General features: G+C 35.7%; 2 protein-coding genes across 7 annotated transcripts in view; one reads left to right on the top strand and one right to left on the bottom strand.

The window, feature by feature from the left end:
- The window catches only part of MCTP1 (multiple C2 and transmembrane domain containing 1), a 1073276-nt gene that overhangs the window by 567891 nt on the left and 482944 nt on the right, over positions 1–22441 (top strand). The window lies entirely within an intron of this gene.
- SLF1 (SMC5-SMC6 complex localization factor 1) overlaps positions 1932–22441 on the bottom strand; it is a 68751-nt gene continuing 48241 nt past the window's right edge. For 4 of the 6 annotated variants that reach the window (XM_061424411.1, XM_061424409.1, XM_061424410.1 and 1 more), the window contains 7 exons: positions 17526–17673; positions 10736–10881; positions 9650–9813; positions 8722–8855; positions 6721–6813; positions 6137–6319; positions 1932–3502 (listed from right to left, as the gene is read on the bottom strand). In XM_061424411.1, coding sequence (XP_061280395.1) covers positions 3024–3502; positions 6137–6319; positions 6721–6813; positions 8722–8855; positions 9650–9813; positions 10736–10881; positions 17526–17673 — 1347 coding nt within the window. In that variant the 3' untranslated portion in view covers positions 1932–3023. Of the gene's footprint in view, positions 3503–3815; positions 4447–6136; positions 6320–6720; positions 6814–8721; positions 8856–9649; positions 9814–10735; positions 10882–17525; positions 17674–22441 lie in introns of those variants that run through there. The other 2 variants (XM_061424414.1, XM_061424412.1) reach the window with 2 other exon arrangements.

Below are 22441 nucleotides of genomic sequence, written 5' to 3'. Positions count from 1 at the left end.
ATAAGCGCCTGAGGGAAAGAGTGCCTCACGTCACTCAAAGATGACCCCTTCCTACTGATTAAGGAGCACCAGTGACAGGCTCTCATCAAGTTCATCACTTAACTGGGAAGGTGTGTAAATGCATATGGATTACACATTCCACCAGTAATTTTTTCATGCAAAGTTATTAACTTTCTATAAAAGAATAAACAAAAATGGCAAACATTTCTTAGTGTTTAAATAAAGTATCCTAGCATTAATGCATTTGCATTTAGCTAGGGGAATGAGTACTGGGTTTCACTAATACTGCAAAAGCAAACATGCCACATTCTATTCACTCTAAAATGGTAAAGTCATAATACTCATCAAAGGATTAATCAGACGCTTGTAATGTTCACATTTAAAAATGAAAAGAATACCAATTACTGCAAATTTAAGAAGTTAATTTTCTTCAAAAGGCTATACAGAAGACAGTAAAACTGGACTTACCTTCCTAGAATGTAAGCTTTCCCTCTTGTATTGTAGTCGGCCCGTCAAGCATACCTGGTACATAGTAGGTGTTTAAGGAACTATGATCAAAATATTGATTAATTTAGCATTTGATTTAATGTGGACAAATGTCTTTCTGGTTATTTTGGAGTTAATGAGATGACAAAAAAAGGTATATACTTGGATCACTTTATTATGCATAGGAAAATTAAGAATAAGCTAGAAAACTTCATAGAATCCCTTCCTAAAATGCTGACAGTGAATATTCTAAAATCTTTTATATTCCAAATACCTGTGGGGATTATGCATTAAGAAAGTTGAACCGTAACAGCTCAGAAATCTCCTTCCAAGCTTTATTTATATTGTAATAAAGGCTTTCATAGGCTTTAAAAAAAAAAAAAACAACTCCATTGAACTATGATATGAAATCTGGCAGAGTACAACGAAGAATAATGTTACTCAGCTTTCTATTCAGCTGCTGCAACTTTGAAATACCTACAGGTAAAAAGTCAGGGGTCAGAAAGTCTATAAATTTTTTCTATTAAAATTTCCACTTTCTTTATATCTAAAATAAATTTGAGGCAATTATGTTTTCTAAACTAAAACATTTAAGAGGTAATATGGAAAATACAGTTTATTACTGCAGGCTTAAATTCATATATATTTACCAGTATTAACTAGGCCACAAAACACTGTAATCTATTTGCCAAGTTATACTTCTAAAGAAGTGCAAAGTGCAATGATACCTTCTTGAGGTAGAGACCTGGCAGTTTAGTGTTAAATATTTCATGTCAACATGACTTGTAAAAATTGGCAGACAGAACAGTCATGAAATATTAATACTAACTGCAACTAAATGAATATTTCTTGTGAACATTTAATTTAGAAAACGACTTTTTCTTAGCAGCACAAAACCCTAACTCATGATGGTGATTATCTCATTAACTTAGAATTATTAACAACTTAAGAAATTACTCTCTAAATGATTTGTTGTAACTAAAAAGAGGAGTTAAAATAATAAAATACAAAGTAACATTAAGTGCCATATAAGGTGATAGGCTAGTAATTCTATCATGACCAAGATACCTGGTGTTATTTCCATATGACAGGTGTAACAACCAAAATTCAGAAAGGAACTTGCTTAATTTAGTTAATAAGAAATTACACAAGAACTTGAAACTATGTTTGTCTGATGTCAAAGTCTATGTTTTTAAGTTTATATTTATCAAGCAAATGTTATTCCATATGCCTTCACAAGTAAGTGATGCAAAGTCGCTGATCTTCAGAATCAAAAAGTTCTTACGCATCATCTGGGGAAGCACTTAACTCTACAAGCATTATAATGTGCCTTAGTCTCTGCTACATCATGTTTTCTCTGATATTCTGGCAGTTGTTATGTCACATCTGAAGGCTAACTAAAAACTATTTTTTACAATAGGTGTAAGAAATTACTGATTTTAAAATGTAGGGAAAAAAACTTGATTTTTATTCAGAGGTGATATACTAATGTAGCAATTTTCAGCTTAGGACTATAAACCTAGTAATAAAACTCTCAGTATTTGTATCCTGCTAAAAGATCTATTTCCAAAATAAAACTAAAGAGTGCTTCTTTAACAGATTATAATAACTGTTGTGAGATCATCACTTTAGTTACATAAAATCTAAATGGAAGTTCTAATGTTTCTTTTCCAGCTGTATCACAATGTAACTTATTCCCACTAGTGAAGCAACTCCAGTTTCAAAAGTAATTATTATCCATACCCCTTTTTTAGTTTTACTATAAATCAGTGTTAGGAAAAACTGCAAAATGAAACATTACTACTCTGTAAATTCATACTGGACCATTAACATTTTAGATAATCTCAAATCCATTACTTTGTTGCCATTTATGATCTTAATATTTAATAAAACATTATAAAGCAGATTATTTTGCTTAGAGAAGAGTGGTTACATAGAGTAGAAATACACTTTGTATAGGAACTGCTAAAATAGATCAAGGGATCAAATTATCAAACTTTGCACGTTTACTACATTTAAAAACCAAAAGAATATATTATTGTGAACTCTGAAATGTTTATTTTAGAAACACGTAAAACTAAAATGAGTATTTTATTCCAACAGCCTACAGAGAAGAAACAGGAAGCTACATGTTTATAGGTGCATATTTGCATAAATATTTTCTTCTTGATTCTAAGACCCAAAACACCTAAAATAGAGAACATTACATTTTGATTTAAAAAAATATCTAAATTAAAAATTTTTACATGTACAGTGTAAATAAATAACTTTTAAACCAAAAAATAATAAAGATTAACAAAAGCAATATATACCAAACAAAACTATTTTTTACTTTTGAGTTAAATTCTACACACTGGAAAAAGAAGCCTATACTACAGCTTTGCATAAGTTCTTTAAGTGCTTTTAAAATTAGCAAGGCTGCAAATTCTGTCAATAAATAAATGCAATTAACGTGTGTTAATAAGCGACGAAGTCTCTAATAGATGACAAAGCAAGCTGAACAGGTTTAGAAAGCTGACCCCTATTTTTTGGCATCATCATGAAATCTCTGTGACGGACCTACACATTACTTCCAATGTCACCAATAAGGCCTCAGTGTGTACTCCAGGACACACTTTTACATTCTCAGGCAGTTCCTTCAGAGCATTTGGGAGCTTCTGCAATGTCATTATATTTCTAGCATAAAGATCCAATAACCAGTCAGTATGAACACTAGTGGTTTCCTTATAATTCTGACAAGCTATAAGCAGCTCACTTAGATGAGTTAATCCTTTGAAAGCTAAAGACTCTGAAGACAAACCAAAAATTGAACAAAAATTTAGTAACATCCTACTAAGTAAAAAGGAGCCAAATTCAAGCTGCTGGTGGTAAAAATGTTTTTCTGCTTGTGCATGAAAGTTCTCCACTGTATCTTCTATTTTGGTGATAGCAAATAGTTCTTCCTTGATTTGAGATGATACCACATAATCCAAGGGCAATTCCCCCTTAGAGTTCCTCTGCTGTAGAAGCACTGGGCCTGTGAAAAAGAAAATGCAAAATGTTAAGCGTAATACATTTTGGCAGCTTAACAGCCATATTTTCTCTTTTTTTCCCAAAGCCACCCAGGGTTCAGTTTACAGTCATATTTTGCAGTAATTTATATTGATATAATTACCTAGCTATATATACTAACTGCCTAATAAAGGTTCTTTAGGGGGAAAAAAAAACACCTAGCCAACTGCCTAATGAGGTTTGCCTAAAAGTAAATCCCTAATTCAATAAATAACATATATGGTGTTTTATATATATATATATATAAAACTTTGATAAAACTTTATAAATTGTCATCTTGAAATAAGAATATCAGTGTTCTTGGAGGGAATTAACAAAATACATTTATCTTAAATTCTGTATGAGAGTCTTAAAGATATTTCATAATACCACCAAGAGGAAAAAGTACTGCCCCCTCCCATTGCGAATTGGTGATAGCAGCAGTGCAGAGTGCAAAACTCTGCCCAGAGACAGGACACATTTTCCATTACCCTTGCTTATGTTCAATTTTTAGTAAAGGTAACTGATTCACAAAAAGTAAATATTATATGCTCTGGGACAAACTCAGATTTCATTTCACCTATGCTAGTTAAACCCATCTAACCATCTACTTACAAAGTACTGAAGACACAATTTATCCCCTGGGTAGTAAAAGATGATATGGGAGGGGCAAAATAACAGTGACTCAGTATTTGGTCACACTGTAAAGAACAGGAGTACTTTGTACCTCTGCTAATCAAGTCCTGTAATTATTTATGCCCTTTGCCATACAAATGTTACAAGGAATGTAAAGGTTTGAGTACTAGCAGACATAACCAGAAGATTCTACCTTACCACACAGATCTCATCAGATCACAGTTGCTAAATCTCTTCATGATGAATCTGACTTGACAATATGTAGTGGGGCTTAGATAGACAATGTCCTTCTTTCTTAGTATAAAAGATTAACCAGTGATGACATATGATTAATATATAATTTATAGAAAAATTCTAAAACTAGATTTCATTATGGTGACATTTCCCCCCAAATTTCAAGTTACTTCTGTTTAAAAGAGAAAATACAACAAAATTATGACCCCAAGATACCAGAAGTAAACAAAGTTTTTAAAAACATAAATAAAATTTTAAAATTATTGCTCTCAAGAAAGACTAAGCAACTCACAACAAAGAGAGAACACAGTTTCTATAGTGATATCAAACCATTCTATAGGTCCAAACTCAGATTATAACTAAGGCAAAGACAAGTCTATATGATTGCCAAAGGACCTTGATAAATCCAAGTACAAACAGATTTCCCTCTCTTAGGACAAAGAACTCATCTGTGTACTATTCTTCACCAAAGGTCCTAAAACAATTCACAATGGTTAATATAATGCCTTCTTCTTCTGAAAAATTGGACTTAATGCAACAAAGGTTTTATATCACTTAGACCATGTGAAGCAAAGCCAAATACTGGCATGGTATGTCACATTCATGATTAAGCAGAAAAATAAAACACTTCAGAGATAGAATAGTATGGTTCTGTACCCATATAATACTAAAAAAAAGTGTAAGAACTGAAAAATATATTGATTATGAAATGGTATAAGTAAAACAGACACACAAAGGCCTTTAGGGGGCAGGAGAAGACTATAAATAACCAAATACACCAAACTACCATGATATAGAGCCTTCCTTAGATAGACAAATGAGAGCTAGATATAGATATATCTTAAAGAGATATCTAAATAATTTATACTATTTATTTTCATCCAGAATCAAACAGCTTTAATTACTGGACAAATAGTACAATAGTATTTTTAATGCAAATAAAAGTAACAGGAAATTTATACAAATCTGCATTATAAGCTTGTAATCACTTTTCCTTTGTTTTTCCTTTTAAAACAGTTTTTCCAAATCAGTTTTGAACATTTTGATATAAAATTTATATTATTCAGTTCAGATATAAGAAGAATATCATTGAACCGGGGGGCTGGGGAAGGGTTTGGAAAGCAGAGATCAGAAAAAGAAACCAGCAGAAAAAGCAGCAGATGAATACTGAGCTCAAGTTACTTCCATCACAAACCCCTACACAACAGTTATCACCATTTGGCAATTCTCCTACTTAATTGACTACAAAATGTGAATGAAGAAAAGGTATTCTAGGATATCTTTTTGTGTAGTCTGTAAAGAAATGACTCATTAAAGAAAAAGGAGAATCATATTAGCAGTTATATACAGGAAGTGAAATAAGAATGAAATATCCAAGTATTCACAAATGAAGATTTACATATACTTATTAATAAGCTTTCAGAAATAGCTGGTTTATAGACATTACGTACTTTTAAGTAAAAGGATTAACAGTAAAAACATACCCAATTCAAAATATATTCTCATAACAAAGGTAAACAGGTTTAATTTTATGACACAAGAAATAAATCATTTTATCAAAAGGCTTTTATCCTTACTAATAAAAGGTGCTTATATGCTAGCAGACTTTTCATGTTTACTTTTCATTAAAATGTAATAAAGGCATCTTTCCTTATAGATCTTAAAATATAAAATGCTTTCTACCTCTGAGGGATTCATCAAAAAAAAACTGGATAATTTATCATAACCCGCTTAGCATAAATGCACTCACCCCCATGCTGGAGCAGCAGCTTGCCAATTTCTACATGTCCGTTTGACAGCGCATCATGCAAAGGAGTCACCCCGTCCACTTGAGTGAGCAGATCTACCTCTGGACAACGCTGCAAAATTTCCTGGACACACACTGTGTTGCCATAGTTACAGGCTTCATGCAAAGGCGTCCAGCCAGCATTGTCTAAATTAGAAATCAAGGCAAATTTTTAAACGGCAAAAGTACGACTTTTGGTAGTGAAGTACTGAAATTCTACTTGTCTTATCAGTGTGACTTCGTAAGTGCCTTATATACAAACAGAATGCTTTGATATAAATGCTTAGGGGTATAATATTTCTAATTATAAAAAATAAAAGACAAACTATTTTAAAATGTTGATGGTGGGGTATGTCACAATATAGATGCCAAAAATGACTGTGCACTCTTCTACATCAGTATGTGATGAATTTCTTGGTTTTGCTACCAACAATACTTTGAAGATGTTAGGTAAATATACTTAAGTGATTTTTAGTAATGCTGAAATTAAACTATTTAATATCACAAATATAAAACACTGAATTAGACAACAAAGATTTAGAACTTACCTTTAACATTGATGTCTATTCCTGGCATAGAGAGAAGAAGAATCAATCTGTCCACTTGGTTATTTATGCAAGCTCTATGGAGGGCTGTTTCTCCTGCCATAAAAAATTAAGAGATTATTCCAGAGAAGACAAGATATCAACTAAAGAAAATAATCAAAGGGCATGAACTAGGAGATCTGGCCCCATGCCAGAAAATTATTTATTGAGTTTTCCTTTTGACTGGTTTAAACATCTCTCACATTAGGGGAAAAAAAAAAGAAGGGGGAGGGAACCCCATCCTCTTTATAGAGCCTCTCTGTCAGCAATTCAGCAATGAAATTCTACTGGAAAAGGTTTAACACAGGCATTGTCTCCTCCTAGTTCAAGGTTTAAAGCTTCAATCCTGCTATAAAACCCCCAAATGATCAGAGAACACCAAAAATACTGGGTTTTACAGCAATAAAAGTTTAGAGTGCAATTGCCCTCTCTTAAATTTATTCATGAACCTACGTTAAATGTATGGCTCTTTTTTATACAGCATTGATAGCTTAATTCAAATGAATGTTTCTGGCTAAGCACGAGTGCCTCTACACACTCAAGTGTAATTCAGAACTTCAAATCCATTAACAGATGGTTTGCTGCTTCTCAATAGGCTGTCTGGCTTGGCTACAGCAGCACAGAGAAGGAGAAATGGGGGAATCTTAATATAAACACACACGCACACACATACATGCACGCATATACATGCACAAAAAAAAAATCCTTGGTACCACTTAAAGCTGAACAAGAATGAAAAACAGAATGATAAAGTCTTTTCTTGGGGTGGTAGTGTGCAATTAGTGCCTGCTGCCTAAAACTGTCTATATCCCTCTCTGTTGTAAACAAGATTAATAAGATACAAGTAATGATTTGATGTAAGGGGGATTAAAATAATACTGATTGCTTTGAAAATGAAATACATACTGAATCAAACTCTTTCTTGCTATAAAATACTAAGCAGCACATTTTTCCAGTGTTCAGTTTTTACAGATTATTTCTACAACTTCTACTAAAACATTTCTTTTAAAGGCATTGAAAAGCTTTTGAAGTTTTTCCCTACTACTTCTCAATTCTCTTCCTCCCTCCCAGTTCCTTCTGCTGTTCAGCTAAAGTCATTCATATTCATTTTACTTTCTGACACAATCAACAAAGAAAAAGGACACTTTTCTGGAGTTAATATCTGAGTTCACATTTAATACATTTTTCATATTTTGAGGCAAATGGGCAGTTGTTTTACATTTGTGATATGCTATCATGAACTTATGCCATGTAGAAATATTATGAAAGCTTGGTACCATAATGATAACATTTGTATTAAAAACATAATATAGGTCATAAACAAGAGACTTAGCAATTTACTTTGGCTGGACGTAGACTCTTGGAAGGTATCATAATTTTGAGTTAAAGGGGTACCTAAGTTAAAGAAGTGCTGGAGTGAATTATTACAACGCTATTCTTGTTACTCCATCCCTTTAGGTACTTAGGTTCCAGTATAGTTAGAACCAAAAGCCAAGCACATTTCATAGTCTGGGCTCAATGCCTGGAAGAAAAGAGTCCATATGCTTAACACAGCTATGTAACATAGCCTACTTCTCATTCTTTGTTCACAAAACGTCTAGAACTGAAAGAGATGAAGACTGAATTATACTTTCAAATCACAAGACACTGATCCTAAGCAGCACAGGTTGAGGTGGAATAGAAAAGTAAGGCAGGCAAGTCTGGAATGAGCTCAACATGAGCTACACAGTGTTTAATATTTAAAAAGGCAGGTGGGGAAAAGGGAGAAATACTCTATTATACCAGGTATTAAACATTTTTTTGTATAAATGGCAGTTCAAAAAATAATATGCTCTCCAAGAAGGTATTTTCCTGGACCTTGTCCAATATTTAAGGTGAAGTATTCATCAAGTCCAGTGTGTAAAACTTGCAAATACTGACTATAACCACACAAAGTTCCTAGCATAAATTAAATATTTGGAATACCTTTTAAATTAGTCTTATGAAAATTTATCTTTGTAACTAAAGAGGGGCAATTCTCCTTGGAACATGACAATTCTCCTTCTGACTTCTTTTTCAATCTTTTTAATGATGAGGAACATTTAGCAAGATTCAGTTCTCTGAAAAGAAAGAATGACATAAGGAAAGATTGTTTCTCACCAAAGCATGGCAGCACAAATTATATGGTGAGTTAAAATAAAAAAACCTAGCATTCTTTTAATTTAAACCCCATTATTCATTCAAATATTTACTGCTTTCTATTTTTATATTTATTTCAACTGTATAGAAACAAATTTTAATACAGTAATTTTCATTTTATTAACTTTGCACCCCCAACTGACCACCAAAAAGTTTATGAATACTGAAATCAGATAAAGAAATTGAGACCAAGTAAACCATTATTTGGCAGAGAGACTAAAGCAAAATGCTAATAAGATAAAAATTCAGGCCCCTACTTCCCATTCTTATTTTCATATTCTAATCCTATCCTCTTCTTCCCAAAGATTTCAAGTTTTCTGAATTTTGCATGGCATACTTTGAGACACGGTTTCTCATTTGGGAAGGCTATTAAAACAATTCAGGGTGTCCCACATGACCATGCATTCTGAAGTCCCGTCTTTACTATACATAAGTAGTATTTTAAATTACAGGGAAAAAAATTGTGTGGAACAATATTTTGCTGAAGAGTTTTACTTCTTTTAGAAAAGAATCTATTTTTTTAATAGAAAGAAAGCATGAACATTGCATTAAAGAAAGTGAAAATGTTGATCATGTGCACTTATAGGTCTAAAACTGAGTTTTCTGCTAATCAGCATAATTCAGACAACATCTCAGATAACCATATGGTTCAAGAAATGCCTAAGAAGAGCTGTACTTGAAAACAAAGCCGAGCTGGTATACAAGCATCACTTACGGTATCTCTGGCAGCCCTTCACCTTGCTTCTGTTTAGCACCATTCAGCATTATTAAGGCCCTCTGAGATTCAAAGCAAGGCCGCAGTCCTATTTTCTTTGGTTTCTGCATCTTTCTAGTCCCACGCACACCAGTTTTCCCCAAAGCTGGCAAGTAGGAATATACCTGTTGCAAAATAATATTATATTGCTTTCTCAACTAAAAAAACCTGGAAACAGGTAAGAGAAATTACCTGATTCATTTCACCATTAAATGTAGTTGTATTTTCTTCGTTTCATCAATACGGTTGCCTCCCTAAGTCATTTGAACATGCTAAAATATTAAGAAAGCTGCTAGTTCCATGTCATTATGTCAATATGACATACACCAGAAGAAAATTACTTTCTTAAAAATAATTTTTTTCAAACTCAAATCTGATGTTCATTTAGGAAAGCTCTTTTGATGAGTCTCATGCTCAACTTGTTACAATTAATTTGCCTATTTTTAGTATTTATGGTTTACGTACAACTGGGATTTTGTCATTTCCATCTTGGTAATGCCTTCCTTTAACAGAAAAGAAATCTGGAATGAACGGAATAAGGAGTGCAAAAGTCATTAAAGACAAGGATTGTTGCAAACAGTATTTCCCCAACCTGACCAATTATTAACAAGTATATTTCTCATTTGTTGAAGAAACTGATGGAAATAATAAATATCAATAATAGCTAAAGATAGCCAAGATAAAACTTTTTATATGTGTGTAACCTTAGAGTCATTTGCAAATTTTACTTTTTAAATACCATTAAATACTATGTAGAATTTTTTTGGATCACAGTCTTTCCAAAATAACAATGTTAGGTACTGTGGCAAGTGATACAAAGATTCTTGTATAACTTTTCTGTTATCAATTCTTAATTATTCTCAAGTAATTAAAATTTCTATTCAATAATTATTAGATTTTGAGGTAGAAAACTACCTGCTTTTATATATATTTGAAAGATGATTAATATGCTCTGTACAATTATCAGAATAACTAAGAATATTTAAAAACTGAATGTATAAATTTAGTTCTTAAAAATTAAAAGAACTAAAATAGAGTGGCGCTTACCATTTTCTGAAGAGAAAGTGGCTCAGAAGAAATACTAATGGAATTCTGTAAACACAACTTTTTAAAGACTGCCTCTGCAACAAACATTTGAAGCCAGGAGGAGGAAAAGGAAGAAATAAAAATCTCTAAGTCCTGTGAAGAAAAGTCTGTAGAAAATAAGAGAAGTAAATATAGTTATTGCTACACACTATAAAATTTTTTTCTATAGACTATTTCCTCCATGGACTTTATTCATTCAGATGATGATTTCTACACCAGTGAGATTCACCCACAAAATTTTAAACCATGAAAAATAGATAATATTCCTATTCCTTGGTCTTCAAGAGAAATTTTTTTTAATGGCAGATGTTCTCACATTTGAAACAACCATTACTTTTTATTATTTTAAATAAAAGGCTGGAAATTTTATATATATACACATGAATGGAGAGATGATATATGAATAGACAGTTAGACATGGGTTTTTATCACTATACTTTCCAATTAATGTTAAAGATCTCTTCCCACAACTAGGCTGTCAATAGAAAACCGGAACTTGGTTTTTAAGTAGGCACATTTAATTTGCATTGATTAGTCTTGAGCTGATAGGAAGACATTTTTCCTCCAACCACATCCACAAATCCTATCATTGCAGAGAAGGATGAAAGATAAAGAAGAAAAGTAATGTAGGACACCCTTTCATGGATCATAGCCTGGTCATGGAGAAGGGGCTTAACTAAATGAGGCCGTGGGCCATGCCATGCAGGGTCACCCAAGATGGACAGGTCACAGTGAAGAGTGAGAAACATGGTCCAGTGGAGGAGGACATAGCAACCCATTCCAGTACTCTTGCTATGAGAACCCCATGAACAGTATGAAAAGTCAGAAAGACATGACACCAGAAGATGAGCCCCCCAGGTGGGAAGGGGTCCAATATTTCAATATGCTACTAAAGAGCAGAGGGCAATTACTAGTAGCTCCGAAAAGAATGAAGTGACTGGGCCAAAGCAGAAAAATGGTCAGTTATGGATGTGTCTGGTGGTGAAAGTAAAATCCGATGCAATAAAGAACAATATTGGACAGGAACTTGAAATATTACGTCCATGAATCAATGTAAATTGGACACGGCCAAGCAAGAGATAGCAAGATTGAACATCGACATCTTAAGCATCTGTGAACTAAAATGGACAGAATGGGCAAATTTAATTCAGATGACCATTATATCTATGACTGTGGGCAAAAATCCATTAGAAAAAATGGAGTAGCCCTCATAGTCAACAAAAGAATCCGAAAAGCAGCACATGGGTGAAACCTCAAAAACGACAGAACGAAGTACTAATCCCATTTCTGGGGCAAACCATCCAACATCACAGTAATTAATTCAAGTCTATGCCCCAACCACTGATGCTGAAGAAGCGGAAGCTGGACGTTCTATGAAGACCTACAACATCTTCTAGAACTTATGTCAAAAAAAGATGTCCTTTTCATCACAGGCAATTAGAATGCAAAAGTAGGAAATCAAGAGATAACTAGAGTGATAGGCAACTTTGGCCTTGGAGTACAAAATGAAGCAGGGCAAAGGGTAAGAGTTTTGTCAAGAGAACACAGGGTCATAGTAAACACCCTTTTCCAATAACCCAAGAGACAACTCTACCCATGGACATCAACAGATAGTCAATACTGAAATCAGATTGATTGGGTCCTTTGCAGCTGAAGATAAGGAAACTTTATACAGTCAGCAAAAACAAGATCTAGGGCTGACTGTGGATGCGGAAGAAGATAGCGGACGAGGAAAATGGGGAGATCACCAGCTTCCCTACAAATACATCAAAAACTCATGAAGATGTGGAACAACTCCTACAAAGCAACCTCTAGATGACATCAGAAGACCCCAGGACTCCAGGGGGACAGGCTAAGCTCCCTGAAATGAGAACGCAGGTACAAGTCACCCCTAACAAGAAATCAACACAAACCACTCAACCAACCTTTCCCTCCAAGGGCAAAAAGAAAAAGGAAGAAGAAATACAACCCTAAAGCTTGGGGAAAGGAGACCTCAAGTGGGGCAGGTTAGAAAAAAAAAAAAAAAACCATGAAAAGACCTAGAGCTGACTGTGACTCAGATCATGAGTTCCTTATCACAAAATTCAGGCTTAAATTGAAGAAAGTGGGGAAAACCACTTGCATTTCAGGTATGCCCTAAATCAGATCCCTTATGATATTACAGTGGAGGTGACAAGTAGATTCAAGGGATTAGATATGGTAGACAGAGTGCCTGAAGTATGGAGGTTTGCAACACTGTACAGGAGTCAGTGACCAAAACCATTCCAGAGAAAAAGAAATGCAACAAGACAAAGTGGTTGTCTGAGGAGTCGTTACAAAATAGCTGAGGAAACAACAGAAGGGAAAAACAGAATTCAAGATGACAGCAAGGAGAGATAAGAAGGCAACAGAGGAAAACAATAGAATGGGAAAAGACTAGAGATCTCTTTAAGAAAACTGGAGATATCAAGGGAACATTTCATGCAAGGATGAGCAAGTATAAAGGGCAGAAATGGAAAGGACCTAAGAGAAGCAAAAAGATTAAGAAGAGGTGGCAAGAATACACAGAAGACCTATACAAAAAAGGTCTTAATGACTCAGACAGCCACAATGGTATGGTCACTCACCCAGAGCTGGACATCCTGGAGTGTCAAGTCAAGTGGGTCTTATGAAGCACTACTATGAACAAAGCTAGTGGAGGTGACAGAATTCTAGCTGAGCTATTTTAGATTATAAAAGATGATGTTGTGAAAGTGCCACAGTCAACGTGTCAGCAAATTTGGAAAACTCAGCAGTGGCCACAGGATTGGAAAAGTTTAATTTTCATTCCAATCCCAAAGAAGGACAATGCCAAGAATGTTCAAACCACTGCACAATCGCACTCACTTCACATGCTAGCAAGGTAATGCTCAAAATCCTTCAAGCTAGGCTTCAACAATATGTGAACTGAGAACTTCCAGATGAATAAGCTGGATTTAGAAAAGGCAGAGGAACCACATATCAAATTGACAACATTCACTGAATCATGGAGAAAGCAAGGGAGTTCTGGAAAAAACGTCTGCTTCACTGACTATGCAGAAGGACTTTGACTGTGTGGATCATAACAAACTGTGGAAAATTCTTAAAAAGATGGCAATACGAGACCACCTTACCCATCTCCTGAGAAGCCTGAATGGAGGTCAAGAAGCAACAATTTGAACTGGACATGGAACAACTGACTGGTTCAAGACTGGGAAGGAGTATGACAAGGCTGCATATTGCTGCCCTGCTTATTTAACTTAAATGCAGAGTACATCAAGGGAAATGCCAGGCTGTGTAATCAAAAGCTAGAATCAAGATTGCCGGGAGAAATATCAATAACCTCAGATATGCAGATGACACCACCCTTATGGCAGAAAGTGAAGAAGAACTAAAGAGCCTCTTGATGAAAGTGAAAGAGTAGAGTGAAAAAGTTGGCTTAAAACTCAACATTCAGAAAACTAAGATCATGGTATCCGGTCCCATCACTTCATGGCAAATAGATGGGGAAACAATGGAAACAGTGACAGACTTTCTTTGCTTGGGTTCCAAAATCACTGTGGATGGTGACTGTATCATGAAATTAAAAGATGTCTGCTCCTTGATAGGAAAGCTATGACAAACCTAGATAGTGTATTAAAAAGCAAAGACATCACTTTGCCAAAAAAGGCCCATATAGTCAAAGGGATGGTTTCTCCAGTAGTCATGTAGAGATGTGAGAGTTGGACCATAAATAATGCAGAGAACTGAAGAACTGATGCTTTTGAATTGTGGTGCTAGAAAAGGCTCTTGAGAGTCTCCTGGACACCAAGGAGATCAAACCAGTCAATTCTAAAGATCAACCCTGAACATTGATTAGAAGGACTAATGCCGAAGCTCCAATACTTTGGCCACCTGGTGGGAAAAGCTGACTCATTGGAAAAGACCCTGATGCTGGGAAAGACTGAAGGCAAAAGGAGAAGGGGGAGGCAGAGGATGAGATGGCTAGATAGCACCACTGACTCAATGAACATGAATTTGAGCAAACTCTGGGAGATAGCGGAGGACAGGGAAGCCTAGCGTGCTGCAGTCCATGGAGGGGCAAAGAGTTAGACATGACTCAGCAACCGAACAAGGAAATGATTCTCCATCAAAATACTGACCAAAAGGACATTATTAGAAGGCCCAGATTCACTTGTAGGGATTAAGTATATTATTCTACAAGCTCTATAATAAACAATTTAGTTTCACATATTAATCGTAGAAAAGCTACTGCTCTTAAGGATAAATCATTTACTTTTCTCTCCTGACAAAGGCTTAAAATCAACATATAGTAACAAAAATTTAGGAGATATTAATTTGACCACTTTTAGATATATATATTTTTTTAAACTGCCCATTTATGGCTTAATTGGAAGCCTAAGAAACCAATTGTGTGTGCTTTGAAAAGGGGAAGGAAAGGCTTAAACACACATTTCAAACAGGAATACAGTTTAATCTCTTGTAGTTTTAAATATCAGTGATCAAACATAACTGAGAGCAAAGTAATCAGTCTGTTCACAGGATTACAATGGTAACATTAAAGTCTAATTTCAGCTGAAGTCAGTTACCGGCTCAGATATGTTAGGTTTAAATTTGTCTTGTGAAAACTGGTAGTAACAGTGGGTAACAATGCTTGCTTTAAAGTTAAGGGACATTTGATTATGAGTAAGGAAAGCATTAAAGTTGATTCCCAACACACAGTAGAATTCTGTTAATACAAGGCTCATTATTTCATGTATTTGGTTAAACTGTAAGATAAGTTGTATCTCCCTAGAGGTTACCAATACACACTGGAAACAATGCATATAAATATACTGACAATCTGTAGAGGCACTGCTAATCCTATCCTGGGTCCTCTAACTCAAAGAAGTTTCATTATGGAATGAAAACAGGGAATCCTTTTAGCTGAATGTTTAGTTCCCATGCTAGCAAATAATGCCAGAATTCTGTTTCTAAAATGGGGGGAAAAAAAAAAACCAAACCCACACACACTATCTGGTAGGAATGGTGGGAAAGAAATGATAAGAAAGGATTCTGAAGGAAGATTGAATTTGAGCTAAGAAATGTTAAAAAGTCATGGAACAAAGGACAGCTACTTCACAAAAGCAACAGTAATCACCCCTCAGCTCAATGAAAAAGAAAGAAAAAAAAAGAAGATAAAATGCTTTAGATAAAAATCTTCTAACTTCAGTAGTATAAAGAGAGACCTCTCTTTGCAGAGGGCATCATCGAATAAATCCTGAACCCAGTTACAGCCTGGACTCCTATTCTAGAATCTCTGTTCGAAGTATTATAGTGATTGACAGCATATTCAAGAACGTTTTCTTTTATATAAAACTAAGATGCAATGAAACACATGTGCAACAAAAGAGAGCACTTACTTAGCAGTCTAAAATATTTTTAAGTATATCAAAATCACCTTTTATATTTGAAAGCTATAAAAGTTCACTTGGTTTAAAATATGTTCATTTTAGAAATTTAGGAAAGAAGGAAAGAAGGGAGAAAGGGAGAGAGGAAGGAAATGGTTCACAGGGCACTACTCTGGCTTTGAAGAGTAAGAACATACATAGTGTGGATAACATTATAATAGCTTTGTATGGGGGCAGATGGTTACTGAATTTATAGTAGTGGTGATCATTTAACATATACAAATGTCAAACAATGTAGTATACCTGAAACTAAGGTAATGCTGTATGTTAACTATATGAAAAATAAGAATGTAAAAATGTCTTACAGAAGCCTCCCTTAACTCTGGAGACCCAAAAGAGTTAGGAACAACCTTCATGGGCCTCTCTGGTGGCTCAGACAGTAAAGAATTCATCTGCAATGCAGGAGTCCACAGTTCAATCCCTGGGCTGGGAAGAGCCCCCTTTAAAGGGAATGGTTACCCACTCCAGTATTCTTGCCTGGAGAATTCCATGAACAGAGAAGGGTGGGCTACAGTCCATGGTGTGGTAAAGAGTCAGACATGACTGAGCTACTAATATACATACATACAAAACATAAAGTAAGCATGTGAAAATGAGTTCTGTCATCATATTGCTTAAATAACATTCTATTACTTTAGGGGGAACTTTAAAATCAGATAATACAGGGAGGAGGAAGACTGAGAAAATTATACATATGTATTACATATTACTTTTATTTGTTTCATCCATGCTAATTTGTTAGATCATCAGACTCAATGGAAAAGAAGCAGTGGCAGCTTTTTGTTATAATAGAAAAATTATACAGCAACAGGTACATGGGGGAAATGTTTTAACCAGTAATATAAACTCAAGTTAATATAAGTGGCTTTCTATACCATAGTAAGTATTCTGACCTAATGATTTTCATTTTTTAATAATGTTAAGTATTCATGCAGGAGGAGACCAGGAAACTGTTCATATAGCACAGACAACATTACAGAGAGATAATGGTTTCTAGTTGAATGAGTAGAAGTATTAAATGTATTAAAAATAGTTTTTACCACATGAGATTGGTAAACAGCAATCAACAGCAAACAACAAAAAAAAGGTAAATCTAAAATAAATTGATTTTAAATCAGTTTAAATATTTATTTTTAGGAGGTAGTTTAAATTTTTAGTTGTAGAATTAAGAAAAACATGATTAATATTATCCACAAATGAATAATACTTTATTTCCAGGTCCTATTTCCCACTCTATAATATCAAATTTTATAAAATCATGACGTGTGTGAGGAGTAAGGCTCATGCACCACAGACATACGTACCATCACATGAGAGGGAAACGTAACTTCCTACGTCATCAGACATGTGTCGCATCACGTTTCTACCCATATTAAGACCAAGGACAATCCAATAATCTATTGCTGCTCCAAGAATTCCAGTCAATAAGTAAGCTAGTTCATGTCTGAAGACCTAACATTAAGATGGAAAAATATTACTAAAACATACTGAAAAGTACCATTTCTATTATTTTGAATACTTGCTGAGGCAAAATATAGCTATTTAAAAAAATGGGGCATGCTAATGCTAAAAGGTTATTCTTAAGAACTCTAGCAAATTAACTCCCTCTTTTCATTCTTTCCATCTCCTCCTTTCCTTCCTTCCTCCCTGATCTATATCTACATCGAAATCTATATCTATACGACAAAATAGTTAATAACATTTACAGCTCTCATATATGGATAGCTTGAAACAAACTTTTAAAGTAACTTCATCTAATTGTATCCAGTGCTTTAGTTGGGCAATAATTCTATTAAAACAATAAAGAAGTATTTGGCTTCTGTGGATTTCTGTTTACAAGAACATATGACTATAAAAAAAGAGAAATTTAGTCACCTCTACTGTTTATATATAAAATTAACCTTTAGATTTCCTTAAATGGCCTTTCAAAGGAAAAGACCTGAAAAACATAATGAATACAAGCTACAGCAAGTGTACTTTGTTGTTAAAAAAAAAAAATTGGCTGCTCAAATATTATTCAGTTCAGTTCAGTTCAGTCGCTCAGTCGTGTCCGACTCTTTGCGACCCCATGAACTGCAGCACGCAAGGCCTCCCTGTCCATCACCAACTCCCGGAGTTCACTCAGACTCACGTCCATCGAGTCAGTGATGCCATCCAGCCATCTCATCCTCTGTCGTCCCCTTCTCCTCCTGCCCCCAAACCCTCCCAGCATCAGAGTCTTTTCCAATGAGTCAACTCTTCGCATGAGGTGGCCAAAGTACTGGAGTTTCAACTTCAGCATCATTCCTTCCAAAGAACACCCAGGGCTGATCTCCTTCAGAATGGACTGGTTGGATCTCCTTGCAGTCCAAGGAACTCTCAAGAGTCTTCTCCAACACCACAGTTCAAAAGCATCAATTCTTCGGCGCTCAGCCTTCTTCACAGTCCAACTCTCACATCCATACATGACCACAGGAAAAACCATAGCCTTGACTAGACGGACTTTTGTTGGCAAAGTAACGTCTCTGCTTTTGAATATGCTATCTAGGTTGGTCATAACTTTCCTTCAAGGAGTAAGCGTCTTTTAATTTCATCACTGCAGTCACCATCTGCAGTGATTTTGGAGCCCCAAAAATAAAGTCTGACACTGTTTCCCCATCTATTTCCCATGAAGTGATGGGACCAGATGCTATGATCTTCGTTTTCTGAATGTTGAGCTATAAGCCAACTTTTTCACTCTCCTCTTTCACTTTCATCAAGAGGCTTTTCAGTTCCTTTTCACTTTCTGCCATAAGGGTGGTATCATCTGCATATCTGAGGTTATTGATATTTCTCCCGGCAATCTGGATTCCAGCTTGTGCTTCTCCAGCCCAGCGTTTCTCATGATGTAGTCTGCATGTAAGTTAAATAAGCAGGGTGACAATATACAGCCTTGATGTACTCCTGTTCCTATTTGGAACCAGTCTGTTGTTCCATGTCCAGTTCTAACTGTTGCTTCCTGACCTGCATATAGGTTTCTCAAGAGGCAGGTCAGGTGACCTGGTATTCCCATCTCTTTCAGAATTTTCCACAGTTTATGGTGATCCACACAGTCCAAGGCTTTGTCATAGTCAATAAAGCAGAAATAGATGTTTTTCTGGAACTCTCTTGCTTTTTCCATGATCCAGTGGATGTTGGCAATTTGACCTCTGGTTCCTCTGCCTTTTCTAAAACCAGTTTGAACATCTGGAAGTTCATGGTTTACGTATTGCTGAAGCCTGGCTTGGAGAATTTTGAGCATTACTTTACTAGTGTGTGAGATGAGTGCAACTGTGCGGTAGTTTGAGCATTCTTTGGCATTGCCTTTCTTTGGGACTGGAATGAAAACTGACCTTTTCCAGTCCTGTGGCCACTGCTGAGTTTTCCAAATTTGCTGGCATATTGAGTGCAGCACTTTCACAGCATCATCTTCCAGGATTTGAAATAGCTCAACTGGAATTCCATCACCTCCACTAGCTTATATCAAATACCATATCTAACTTACAGATATACAGATATCAAGTTTAAACATTGCTTTATATTACCATTTCTATAATAACATTATTAAACTACTATAAGAAATATGGCAAGGCATACAAAATTTACTTATAATAATGTTTTACACTAGTGTTTAAAAACATCTTTCTAATCCATAAACTATGAGGATGAAGAGGTGTGAAAATGATATTTTTAAACACCTCTGATTTAAACAGACACATTTTTTCACAATGACATTAAACTAGTTAAAATTCCTGTAGTTTTGGTATTTGCTGTCTAGGCATGTTGGACGCGTGAAAAAAAAAATCACTAAATTAACAGTTGGGTAGAAAGCATGTGAAAAGGTTTTAATAAATGTTATGATACCCAAATAGACTATAACTGATATGTTCTACCACCATATTATACCTGATATGAGATGAGTAACAGAAATATCCAGCACTTAGCACTTTGAACCCTCAGTGACTACAGGATTTATTTCTCCTGCCCTCAAAGACAAGGTTCTTATGAGTATATACCACATCATTCCTATCATAAGAAGTTATTAAATGATTTCAGAATTGAAGTGCTATTTTGGGGTTGCTGTACAAACAAGGACAAATGGTCAAGCAGCACATACATCAGACCCACTAAAAAGGTGTTTATTGAGGGAAAATCCACAGACAGGATCCTTAGCAGGTGCATAGGTCCCCTTTTGCCCTACCATGATGTTGTTGGGCAGCACGTGGTATTCTGGCAGGCAGGGCTGGACATCAGAAGGTGGGGGACAAACTCTGAAGTTTGGGACCAAAGGAATTCTAAGCTGCATGATTAGAGAAACACTGCCTTTCTTCCAACATGATCAGGGGCCAAGATACAGAACCGTGACCATACCCTGATTCTGTGAGGTCAGGATTCAAGAGTGGGTAAGAGCAGGGCCCCTTCTCCTGGTGCCATTAGAGAACTGGGTTTAAACTCTGCCGCTGTGGTTGTGTGGCATGGGGAGTGAGCAGCAGGACTGGTCGTTACCACCAGGCTGGGGAGGTGCCCACACCTCCCTCAGGCTCTAACTGTGACAAGCCTTGCAGCTGACTGTAAATGGCTCTTGTAAGTACTGGGTCTTAAACAGTCTTCAACGAACTTTACAGGAAGCAAACTCTGTTCTGTGCAAAGCCCAAATGTAGATGATCACTGAGCAATATTACTTCTCATGGTTCAATTTATCAAGAGAACATAAAACTGGACAATGAAAATCTCTATTTAAATTAGCAAACTGATCATGTCTAGATTCATACCACAGAATATTCCTTTCAACATATACGTATATCTGACTTTTAGCAATGATACTACTCAGGAAGAAAGCATGAGACTATTACATTTGATTTTTCAAAGTATTCCTCTATTTCAATCAGGGTTACTTCAGCTCCCTGGTCCTAAGACTCCAGATATGAAAGACAAGGTTAGCCCAAAGAGTTAAGCTTCATGTAAACCACAGTCCTAACACTGAATGATGAAGCCCCGGGTTGGTAGGTGTCCAATATACTACTGGAGAAAAGCAGAGAAACAGCTCCAGAAGGAATGAAGACTCTGAGCCAAAGACGAAACAATGCTTGGTTGTGGATGTGTCTGGTGGTCAAAGGAAAATCTGATGCTGTAAAAAGCAGTATCACATAGGAACCTGGAATGTTAGATCGATGAATCAAGGTTAATTGGAAGTGGTCAAACAGGAGATGGCAAGAGTGAACATTGACTTTAGCAATTGAACTAAAATGGACTGGAATGGGTGAATTTAACTAAGATTACCATTTTATCTACTACTGTGGGCAAGAATCCCTTTGAAGAAATGAGGTAACCCTCAGAGTCAACAAGAGTCTGAAATGCAGTACTTGGGTGCAATCTCAAACCGACAGAATGATCTCTGTTGGTTTTCAAGGTAATCCATTCAACATCATAGTAATTCAAGTCTATGCCAAAGAAGCTGAACATTTCTATGATGACCTACAAGACCGTCTAGAACACCAAAAAAAGATGTCCTTTTCATCATAGGGGACTGGAATGCAAAAGTAGGAAATCAAGAGATACCTGGAGTATCAAGCAAGCTTGGCCTTGGAGTACAAAATGAAGCAGGGCAAAGGCTAACAGAGTTTTTGCCAAGAGAATGCACTGGTCATAGTAAACACCCTCTTCCAACAACACAAGGGATGACTCTACACATGGATACCACCAGATGGTCAATACCAAAACCAGACTGATTATATTCTCTGCAGTTGAAGATGGGAGAAGCTCTATGCAGTCAGCAAAAACAAGAACGGGAGCTGACTGTGGCTCAGATCATAAGTCCTTATTGCCAAATTCAGACTGAAATTGAATAAAGTAGGGAAAACCACCAGACCATTCAGGTATGAACTAAGTCAAACTCCTTATAATTATACAGTGGAAGTGACAAACAGATTCAAGGGATTAGATCTGAAAGAAAGAGTGCTTGAAGAACTGTGGACAGAGGTTCGTGACACCGTACGGGAGGCAGTGATGAAGACCATCCCCAAGAAAAAGAAATGCAAAAAGGCAAAATGGTTGTCTGAGGAGGTCTTACAAATAGCTGAGAAAAGAAGAGAAGCAAAAGGCAATGGAGAAAAGGAAAGATATACCCATTTGAATGCAGAGTTCCAAATAGCAAGGAGAGATAACAAAGCCTTCCACAGCGATTAGTGCAAAGTAATAGAGGAAAACAATACAATGGGAAAGA

The sequence above is a fragment of the Bos javanicus genome, chromosome 7 (genome assembly GCF_032452875.1).
Source record: "Bos javanicus breed banteng chromosome 7, ARS-OSU_banteng_1.0, whole genome shotgun sequence".
NCBI classification, from domain to species: Eukaryota; Metazoa; Chordata; class Mammalia; order Artiodactyla; family Bovidae; genus Bos; species Bos javanicus.
The sequence above is the reverse complement of the archived record's forward strand: the minus strand, read 5'-3'. Positions and strand labels throughout refer to the sequence as shown.